This window comes from Nematolebias whitei, chromosome 12 (genome assembly GCF_014905685.2).
Source record: "Nematolebias whitei isolate Nwh7 chromosome 12, NemWhi1, whole genome shotgun sequence".
NCBI lineage: Eukaryota > Metazoa > Chordata > Actinopteri > Cyprinodontiformes > Rivulidae > Nematolebias > Nematolebias whitei.
In genome coordinates, this window is record NC_056509.1 from 2,164,000 (window position 1) to 2,174,778 (window position 10,779).

The following is a 10,779-nucleotide window of genomic DNA, read 5'->3' on the forward strand; positions in this document are numbered from 1 at the left end:
CGAGTAATGTTCTTTCTGCAAAACAAATATTTACTGTACTAAAATTCAGCCACTGATTTTTCTGTCAAACTCATGAATGGCAATCCAAACAATATTTTCATTATAGTGTATGAAGTGATTTCAATATTGTCATTTCATACAATCATGTCACTGTCTATAGTGCAGCAAATAAATGATTTGATCCCGATTTTTTTTTTTAATGGTTTTTCTTTTTACTAAGAAATGAACAGACCATACATGGTTTGGTGGTTTCATTTTAATAGAAAGACAAAATTTCAACTCACAATCCAGAAACAATCAATAACATACAAGATAAATACATAATAAGTTGCATGTTATCAAGTATCTGAACCATTACAACCCAGCTTCATGTAAGAGCTTGCCTCATTTGGTATGGATGATGATGAGAAAGGTTAAGAATCAACTCAGTTGCCAAAAACAGTTCAGCTAACACAATAAGCCATAATGGACTGAGATCTGACAGTACCCTCAGGGTCCGTCTGCTCAGAAAAGTACATTTAGATTCTCATCTTGTCTGCCAGTGAGCAGGTTGAAGGTTCAGAAAAGGCTTGGATCAGATGGGACCCAAATCAAACTTTTTACCATCAACTCTACCCGCTGTTCAGAGGAAGAAAAATCTGAGTATGACCAAACAAACACCATGCTTACAGTGAAGCATGGAGGTGTAGACATTATGTTTTGGAGCTGTTTTTCTGCAAGGGGCAAATGATGATATTAGAGGAAAAACCTCCTTACCTCAGCCAAAACACAGTGGATAGGTTTCCTATCATGGCGATGGTCTTAAACATACAGCCAAGCAGCATGTAAGCCAAAAAGAGAGAAACTGGGTGTGCACCGTGTTAGCGGGGGGGTGACATGCTTTCTCAGGGGGAAAAACAAGAGAAAGTTTGGGTCCAACTGGAGATTTTTATTCACATGTCTCTTAACGTGTCCTTTATTTTATTTTATTTTTCTAGATGGCCTCCCTTCTCCCCTTACAGCCATCCTCTCCACAACATTATTATGAAATATTTATTCTAGTGATTATCTAGTGTAGGATTATTTTTTTTAATAGGATAGAAAGAAAGAAAAGACAAAGTAAGACTCCAAAATATAAGAAATATACACAAAGAGAGCACACGTCAAAACACCCGGCCACTGTCTGTTCACCTGCAAAAAACATGACAAAACACAGCAACAAAATACATATGTATGAAGAACTTAAAATATTCATGGCTTTGCAGTAAGTTTCCATAAATATATATACCCATACCTACGCCAATATACATACATACATACATACACATGAATATACACTCACATACATATCTATATATCTACATATAAAGCCTACATAAGCATCCCTGCTTCTATTTGTGTGTGGTTGTGAGCATGCATAAGTGTATAAGGCTTCTCTAATAGAACATTTAATAGTAACTGTGAAGCAGCAGAGACCCGACCCCCAAGACCAGAGGCAGACGAAAAAGGGGGGACCAGAGCCCAAGACCCCAGGAGGGACCCCGACCGCGGAGACCCCAGGGCCACCCACACAGGAAGAACCACTCACCCACCCCCCAGAACGGACCACAGGGGAGAGCCGGAAGATCCCCACCAGCGACCACATACAGTGACCCCCCGGGGCCAACAGCGACAAACTCATAGGCCCCCGCCAGAACCCGCCGCACCGATGTAGGTCCAGGTCTGGGCACCGAGGCCCGGGCACCAAGAACCCACACCACCCAGGCCAAGGCCTGACAGGGCCAGAGGACCAGAGCCCCACCAGGCAGACACCAGGCCGAGCCGACACACGCCCAAGCGCCCAGCCCCCGACACCAAGGGCCCCAAGCGCGCCGGCAGGCAAGGGCACACCCACCAGGGGGCCACGCAATAGGGGCGCGATGCCAAGCACCCCCAGTTGTATCAAAGAGGGGGCAGTCCGAGTCTCGGCCTAACAAATACCCATTCATACACAGACACAATCACACAATCCCAACCTCATTCTCACACCCACTTACTCAAAGACATACAATAACGATACATTTCATTCTTATTCCCGATACGCACTCTATACCCCCCAGGTCCAAGACATGTACCCGCCCTCTACAGGGGGCAGCCCATGCCCAAACACAGGAGGTAAACCTATTCATTCTCGAGCGGAGAAGAGCCAATATCCCAGACCCGGCCCAGGCCACGCCCAGCCGACAGGAAACCCCCCACCATGAAGAGGACACGCCACCGACCACCCCCACACACCGCCAACAACCAAGCACGCGCCCCCAGCCGACCGCCTGCCAGGCCCCGGCAGCCACCCCGGCCAGCGGGCCAACCATGGCACCCAAGAGCCAAGCTCAGGGGGTCCAAACAACCCCAGGGAGAGCACAGCGCCAGCACCGCCCACGGCAACCCCCCAGACCCCGAACCCCCACATAGTCCTGGTCAACACCCGACGGCCTGCCCTTCTCCCGGACCCCACCCCCAGAATGGCAGTCAGGGAAATAGGGGGGGAGGAAAAAAATAAAATAAAAAAAATAAGACCCCGACACATACACCCCCGCCCCTAGATGTGCTGTTGATGTGTGTTGTTGTATAGTGCCATTAAAAAGGAAAGAAGAAGGAGCAAAGGCTGGCATGATGCCAGTTTCCCCTCCACCCCAACTCTATCCAAACCCTAGTGTCTAAATGCAACCGTTGTAAGTGAGCACAGGCACAGGGGGTGAGAGTAAGGTCATCCCACCACACACAGCCATGTGCCCACCTCAAGTTCCTATATGTGAATGTCATGAGGATGTTATGAATGAATGTCTAAGGTGTACAATAAAATTGAGTCCCAGGTGGCTATGGTCAACAAAGATGTAAAATTGTTGCAGCACACCTGAGTCCAAACAACCCTAAATGTATGGAATTGAAACGAAGAGGGTGGAGGTGCATGGTGAGGGATGGGGAGAAATAACTGTGAGAGCAAATGCTCCCACAGGGAGTCAGCTCCCCCACTGACCCAACAGCCCCCCCCCCCCCCCCCAGCTCCCTAAGGTCCACCCAGGGATTGAGGCCAAGACACCTCTCCATCTGGACCGACCGCCAGGCCCGCTGAGCTCCAGACCAGAGAGGGACAGAGCCCCGAGGGCCGCCAGAAGCAGTACCAGCAGCCTACACACCCGAGGGCCGCCAGGACCCCCACAAACCGCAGTCAGCCCGCTACCATCCATCCATTATCTTTACCTGTTTATTCCATTTTGGGTCACGGGGGTCGCTGGTGCCCATGTCCAGCAATCACTGTGCGAGGGGCGGGGTACACCCTGGACAGGTCGCAAGTCCATCCAGCCCGCTACCAGATGAAGCCAAACCCCACCAGGACGACCCGGCCAAGAGCGCCCGCCCAACCGCCGACAGTGCCAGGAAGCACCGGGAGCGAGCCCCCACCACAGGAAAGGGGCCAGCCAGCCGGCCATGCACAGTCCCGGGCCACCCCCAAGGACATCCACCCCATCCCCACCCCAGAAGAAATACTACACCCACCCCTCATTCGGACATCTCTCAAAACACATAGCACACTAGACACCTAGGCTGGGTCAAACTACCCCCTCTTAGGGGCCACTGGTCACGCCCCCAAACACCCAATCCCCCAGCCCATGAACCCACAACCCACCAGCGAGCCGAAGGCCCCCGCCCAGAACCGGGCACCAGAGCGCAAGCCGGCCAAGAGCCCGGCAACCCGCCCGCCAGAGCCCAAGATCCCCGATCCCCACTGGCCCAAGCCCGGGGGCGACAAGCCCCCAGAACCCCAAGCCCCAGCGCCCACCCCGAACCCACACCAGCACAGCCAGGCTACCAGATCGGTGACCCACGACCACCGCCACAAACCACCTACACCTCCATGCTTACAGTGAAGCATGGAGGTGTAGACATTATGCTTTGGAGCTGTTTTTCTGCAAGGGGCAAATGATGATATTAGAGGAAAAACCTCCTTACCTCAGCCAAAACACAGTGGATAGGTTTCCTATCATGGCGATGGTCTTAAACATACAGCCAAGCAGCATGTAAGCCAAAAATTGAGAAACTGGGTGTGCACCGTGTTAGCGGGGGGTGACATGCTTTCTCAGGGGGAAAAACAAGAGAAATTTGGGTCCAACTGGAGATTTTTATTCACATGTCTCTTAATGTGTCCTTTATTACCCACTTGAATAGAAACAAGAGCAACTGTTTTTTATTTGTTGAAACATGTATTATTAATAAATATCTATTAGATTAGATTAGATTGATCTATTAATCATTAAATGTGGGGACAATGAGAGGAAAAGGTAGAGAGCTCTCTGACATGATGCTGACAAGGAAGGTAGATGTTTGATGTGTCCAAGAGACCAAGTGGAAGGGCAGCAAGGCTCGCAGCTTTGGAGCAGGGTTCAAACTGTTTTACCATGGTGTGGATAGAAAGAGGAATGGAGTAGGGGTGGTCCGGAAGGAGGAGTTGACAAAGAATGTACTAGAGGTGAAGAGAGTGTCAGATAGGGTGATGTGTCTGTAGGTAGAAGTAGTAGGTCTGATGCTAAATGTTGTCAGTGGTTATGCTCCACAGGTTGGAAATGATGTGGAGGAGAAAGATCTGGATGAAGTGATAGAGAGTATTCTCAGAGAGGAGAGAGTGGTGATGGGAGCAGACCTGAATGGACATGTTGGTGAAGGAAACAGAGGATGAGGAAGTGATGGGTAGGTTTGGTGTCAAGGAAAGAAACCAGGAAGGACAGATGGTGGTGGATTTTATGAAGAGAATGGAAATGGCTGTAGTCAATACTAGGGGTGTAACAATACATCAATTTAAATTGCTATACCGATTAAATGATGAATGATTCAATTATATTGTGGCAAAATTAAAAAATTGATTCATATCATCAGCTTTAAAATACGCTTTTATTTTAAAATTCCCAAGGCACGTCCGTCACCATTTCTGTGCGCGGCTGTGCTTTGCGGCCACCTCAGCAGCATGGCAGACGAGGCAGAAAACAATGAAATTCACTCTCCTGCTGGATTTAAATCAACACAGTGGAAATATTTTGGATTCAGACAGAAGGACGGCTCAACAGATAAAACTCATGCCGTACGCAACAGGTGCCAGTGTGAGTTCAAATACTCAGGAAACAACAAATTTGGCCGTTCACCTGAAAAAGAAACACAGCATTGATAGCCATGTTATGTAAGCTCAATATCTATTTTTCTTTCTTTATAACTGAAAGGTCATCAGGTCACTTTTAGTTAACTGGTATAAAAAAATGCACTTAAACATGAGAAATGTGAGACTATACTGAACAGGTCATTTATCTTTATTTTTTCTTTAATAAAAAAAGTTTTGTTATTTAAATGCCTGGTGTCTGTAATAACAGAAATAAAATGGTTAATCATATTTTGTTTTTGTAAATTTATTTATATGTAAATGAAATGGGCATTTGACATTGCAATATAATGATCGCAGACTTGTGAATCGAATAGAATAAAAATCGAATTGTGACAGACATTGTGATAGAAAAATCGTATCGTCATACAAACAAATCAATATAATATTGTATCATGGTAAAGTTCATGATTTACACCCCTAATCAACACCTATTTCCAAAAGAGGGAGGAACATAGAGTGACCTATAAGAGTGGAGGAAGGAGTACGCAGGTCGACTACATTCTGTGTAGAAGAGGAAACCTGAGGGAGATTGGAGACTGTAAGGTTGTGGCAGGGGAGAGCGTGGCCAGACAGCATCGGATGGTTGTGTGTAGAATGACTGTTGTTGTGAAGAAGAGAAAAAGAGTCAAATCAGAGAAGAAGACCAAATGGTGGAAGATGAAGAAGGAAGAATGTTGTGAGAAATTCAGAGAGGACCTGTTAAAGGCTCTGGGTGGTAAGAAAGAGCTTCCAGATGACTGGACTACTACAGCAACAGTAATTAGAAAGACAGGTAGGAAGGTACTTGGTGTGTCATCTGGACAGAGAATGGATGATAAGGAAACCTGGTGGTGGAATAGTGAAGTGCAGGAAGCTGTTCAAAGAAAGAGATTAACCAAGAAGAAATATGACGGTGAGAGGACTGAAGAGAGGAGACAGGAATATAAGGAGATGGGACGTAGAGCAAAGAGGGAAGTAGCTAAGGCAAAGCAAAGGGCGTACAATGAGTTGTATGGGAGACTGGACACTAAAGAGAGCGTGAAGGACTTGTACCGATTGGCAAGACAGAGGGATCAGGCTGGAAAGGATGTGCAGCAGGTTAGGCTTATTAAAGATAGGAATGGTAATGTTCTAACAAGTGAGGAGAGTGTGGTGGGAAGATGGAAGGAGTACTTTGATGAGCTAATGAATGAAGAGAATGAAAGAGAAAGAAAAGTAGAGGTCATGGAAACTATGGACCAGAAAATTGGTAAAGATTAGCAACGGTGAAGTCCGGAAAGCTCTGAAAAGAATGAAGAAGGGGAAGGCCGTAGGACATGATGACATACCAGTGGAGGTTTGGAAATGTCTTGGAGAGATGGCAGTGAGGTTTTTGACTCAAATATTCAATGGCATATTTGAGTGTGAGAAAATGGATGAGGAATGGAGAAGAAGTGTGCTGGTGCCCATTTTTAAGAACAAGGGTGATGTACAGAGTTGGAGAAACTCCAGGGGAATTAAGTTAATGAGCCACACAATGAAGATCTGGGAGAGAGTTGTGGAAGCAAGACTTAGACGAGAGGTGACTATCTGTGAGCAGCAGTATGGTTTCATGCCAAGAAAGAGCAGCACAGATGCCATCTTTGCTTTGAGAATGCTTATGGAGAAGAACAGAGAGGGTCAGAAAGAACTCCATTGTGTCTTTGTGGATTTAGAAAAAGCATCTGACAGAGTGCCAAGGGAGGAGGTGTGGTATTGCATGAGAAAATCTGGAGTGGCCGAAAAGTATGTTAGACTGGTACAGGACATGTATGAGGACAGCAGGACAGTGGTGAGATGTGCTGTAGGAGTGACAGATAGCGTCAAGGTGGAGGTTGGAGTGCATCAAGGATCGGCTCCGAGTCCCTTCTTGTTTGCTCTGGTGATGGACCGACTAACAGATGAGGTCAGGCAAGAATCCCCATGGACGATGATGTTTGCAGATGATATTGTGATCAGTGGTGAGAACAGGGAACAAAAAAAAGAAAGACAACAGCGAAGAGGTGGAAGAGAACTTGGAGAAGTGGAGGTATGCACTTGAAAGAGGACGAATGAAAGTCAGCCGTAGTAAGACAGAGTACATGTGTGTGCATGAGAGGGAGGAGGTGGAACAGTGGGGCTACAAGGAGCAGAGGTCAAAGGTGCAAGACTTCAAGTACTTGGTGTCCACTGTCCAGGAAAATGGGGAATGTGGTAAAGAAGTGAAAAAGAGAGTCCAGGCAGGATGGAGTGAAAAATTTACATGACAGTTGTGAAAGCAGCTATGCTGTATGGTCTGGAGACAGTAGTACTGACAAAAAAGACAGGAGAAAGAACTGGATGTGGCAGAATTGAAGATGTTGAGGTTCTCCTTAGGGATCCATCCCTAAGGATGGATAAGATTAGGAATGAGATCAACAGAGACACAGCACAGGTTGAACAACTGGGAGATAAAGTTAAAGAGGCCAGACTGAGATGGTTTGGACATGTCAAGAGGAGGGATCGTGGGTATATTGGTAGAAGGATGTTAGAAATGCAGCTGCCAGGAAAAAGACACAGAGAAAGACCAAAGAGGAGATATATGGATGCAGTTAGAGAGGACATGGAGGTAGTTGGAGTGAGGACAGAGGATGCAGAGGACAGAGTGAGATGGAGGAGGATGATTTGCTGTGGCGACCCCTGAAGAGGGAAAAGCCAAAAGAAAAAGGTATTTAATCTTTTCAAAAAAATGAAACCACCATTAAAAAAAGTCCATTCATTTGTTTGTGAAATTAATGGACCCGTCTCTAATCTGTCAGGTTTAGGTTTGGTTTATTTGTCATATGCAAACACAGGTCAACAATGCAATGAAATGATGAGGACGAGAAGAACCGTCTCGACTGGCCAAAAAACAAACAAACAAACAAACAAACTAAAAAAAACAAACAAGAAATGCCAAAGTATACAGCAAAAATGTAAAAACAAGGTGCCAAACGTGAAAAAAAACAAAACATCTACAGTGTGGTTTGGTTAGCAGTGAGACGTGAGCAGTTAGAGGTTAGTGGCATTAGCAGGTCTTGTCAGCAGGTTCCGTTTGCAGCTTGATGGTAACAATGACCGCAGCAGCTACCCTCCCAGTCTGTCCTCCAGAACCGGGTCTGGCAGACAGAGACCATCTAAGGTTTCCCTGCAGAGCTGAACGAACCCGTAGATTTCGGTTCATGTAGGCAGATGGAGGATCATGGAGATGGCCGCCAGGACAGGCCAGAGCCTGAACCAAAGTCTGGCGGGGGGCCAGGAATTGAACCACGATGGCAGGATGGCACGATGACAAGGCAGCGACACAGAAAACTTCAAAAGAGTGTTGCGGTCATTGTTGGGGATATAAAGGTCATAGATGTTTTTCACTTGCTGATGTCAAATGTTATATAACCATGTATGTGAAGACGAGTATTTCTGTCTATTCAGAGGAGCCTGATAACTGAAAACTGATAGCTGATAAACTCTGATGCCTTCAAGGGCCTAAGCTGGAAAGCAGAGTTGTCTTGAGAGGTTGTCTTTACCTCGCCTGTCTGATAAGCATTATAAAAAGACCCTTCTTTATGCTCTTCTTAAGCAGACTTGGAGACAAAACGCCATGTAAATATCTTGATGCTTGTATTTCAACGCTGCTCCATCTTGCAAGATTAAACCCTGGGATGAGAAAATATCTTCTCCTTTCCTGTGTGGCTTATTTGTTTAATGAGCTGATGATAGGGTAATTAAATTATCCAACAGTCATACCCGTAGCGTGAGTGCACAGTGTAGGCGCAAAAAAAGATTAAAACAAAAACAGGAATAAAAAAGATTGAATGGAAGCGGAGCTCCCATCAGTGCTGCCATACTGCGACGCACGTGACGTCACCTGTCAGACTGGTTCTGTCTCTGACAGAGCTCGGCTGAGTTCTGCTGACCAACTTGTTGTACATGTTATGTTCAGAAATTAACACGTACTTTCAAAATAGCTTTTCAAGAAACAAAGAAATCAGTAGAGGGTTTCTGGGAACACTTACTTCTTGTACAGCACAGCATCAGGTTTTTTCAGAGAATACTGAAAAAGAAACAACATTTATAAATCAGATCACTTGATGACAAATCAGTTGTATCACTGTTCTGGCTGAAACCTTCCTCGTCGCTCAGATATTCTCTGTGAAAGCCGTTCCAGTGGCTTAGTGATGAAACTTCCAACCTCAAGGTTCAACTCGTTCTTATATTACTTCTTTTTATTCTTCCATTCCCACATGTCGTGGTGTCTCTGAGCAAGACACCTAATCCCTAATTGCTCCCTGGGCACTTACATAGCTGCCCACTGCTCCATCTGGGTGTATCCCAGGTGCAATGGGTTAAATACAAATAACTAATTTCACCATGATAACACATAGCACTTATACTTTTGTCTTTTTTTCATTTGATATGCTTTTTATAGGATTGTGTATTGTTGTATGTACCTCATCTATTGCCCCTTTACCACCGTCACGGTGCGGGTCGGATATTTCCGGCTTGAAGCGCGTTTGAGGTCTTTCCACTGTTCCTGTGACCGGCTCGCCTCCCTAAATTCTGGCCCGGCTTCTCAAGGGTTCCGAGCGAGCCGCGCCGTGACGTCAGAAACACTGTCGGTCACTGATTGGTCGGGGGGAGGAGTCTGTGGAGTCTTTCCAAACAACCCGATCCACCATTTTTTTCTCTACCGCTTGCCATTAGCGATAACACGAGCAGAGTATCTTTTAGTATTTTGAAGCTATACAACAACAATAACATCAAAGCCGTGGTCAAATGCAGAAGTGCAGGTGTTGTTGTGCTTGGTGGCCGACGAAAAAAGTCAAAGCGAGCTAGATGGAGGATTGGAGGGTGGTTTGGACACGACTACTGCTCTACTTGAACCATTTATAGAAGATGGTGAGTGTTTTCTAACTTTAAACATATTTTAAGTGACTCATCCCATCGGTTCTGAACATATTTTTAACTAACAAAAGAGGCTGACGCCATAATAGTACAACGTCGGTGCTACGATGCTAAGCTAGTTTGCATAAATGCTAACTGTCCTCCGGTCCCGTTTCTCACTGTATTTTATCCAGAACATATTTCAGCGCGTGACGGTTCGTCTCTAAACTCCACATTAAACCCTCCAAGCCTCCCGGCTCCTGCTCCATCAGAGGAGTCTGCACCTGACAGAGCTCCATCACAGCCCAGCTGCACCTCACAGAGCAGCACAACGCTGCAGCTTCTGTGCTCGGTAAGAACAGATGCAACATGTTCCACATCACTTTATTTGTGCCGATAAGGACTTGATTTATTTTATTTTTAAAGTAAAAAAATAAAATGTTGAATAAATACTGAACTGGGATGAAATTATGTACACAGGGTCCCAGTTACAGACAACAAAATGTAAAAGAAAAACAGTAATAAGATCTAAGATATGAATTAAGAAAAATATCAACTAAAAAACATCTACTAATAAAACACTAAGCACTAATAGCAGTAAACAACCAAAACAATACGTCAAACAGCATCATGAACTTGAGTTTGTGCAGCCTCATGAATATATAACACTGTGAAGAATCACATCATGTAGCTGCTGATCAGTTTCATGTTGCTGCTGATCAGTTTCATGTTGCTGC

At 45.6% G+C, this 10,779-nt stretch overlaps 1 protein-coding gene across 1 annotated transcript in view; it reads right to left on the bottom strand.

Annotated features, from left to right (window-relative positions):
• Nucleotides 1-10,779, bottom strand: part of rpf2 (ribosome production factor 2 homolog) — a 72,243-nt gene that overhangs the window by 32,379 nt on the left and 29,085 nt on the right. The window contains exons 3-4 of the mRNA XM_037685690.1: nucleotides 9,175-9,212; nucleotides 1-15 (exon numbers count right to left, since the gene is read on the bottom strand). The exon at nucleotides 1-15 is cut by the window's left edge and continues 25 nt beyond it. Of these exons, the coding sequence (XP_037541618.1) occupies nucleotides 1-15; nucleotides 9,175-9,212 (53 nt within the window). The remainder of the gene's footprint in view (nucleotides 16-9,174; nucleotides 9,213-10,779) is intronic.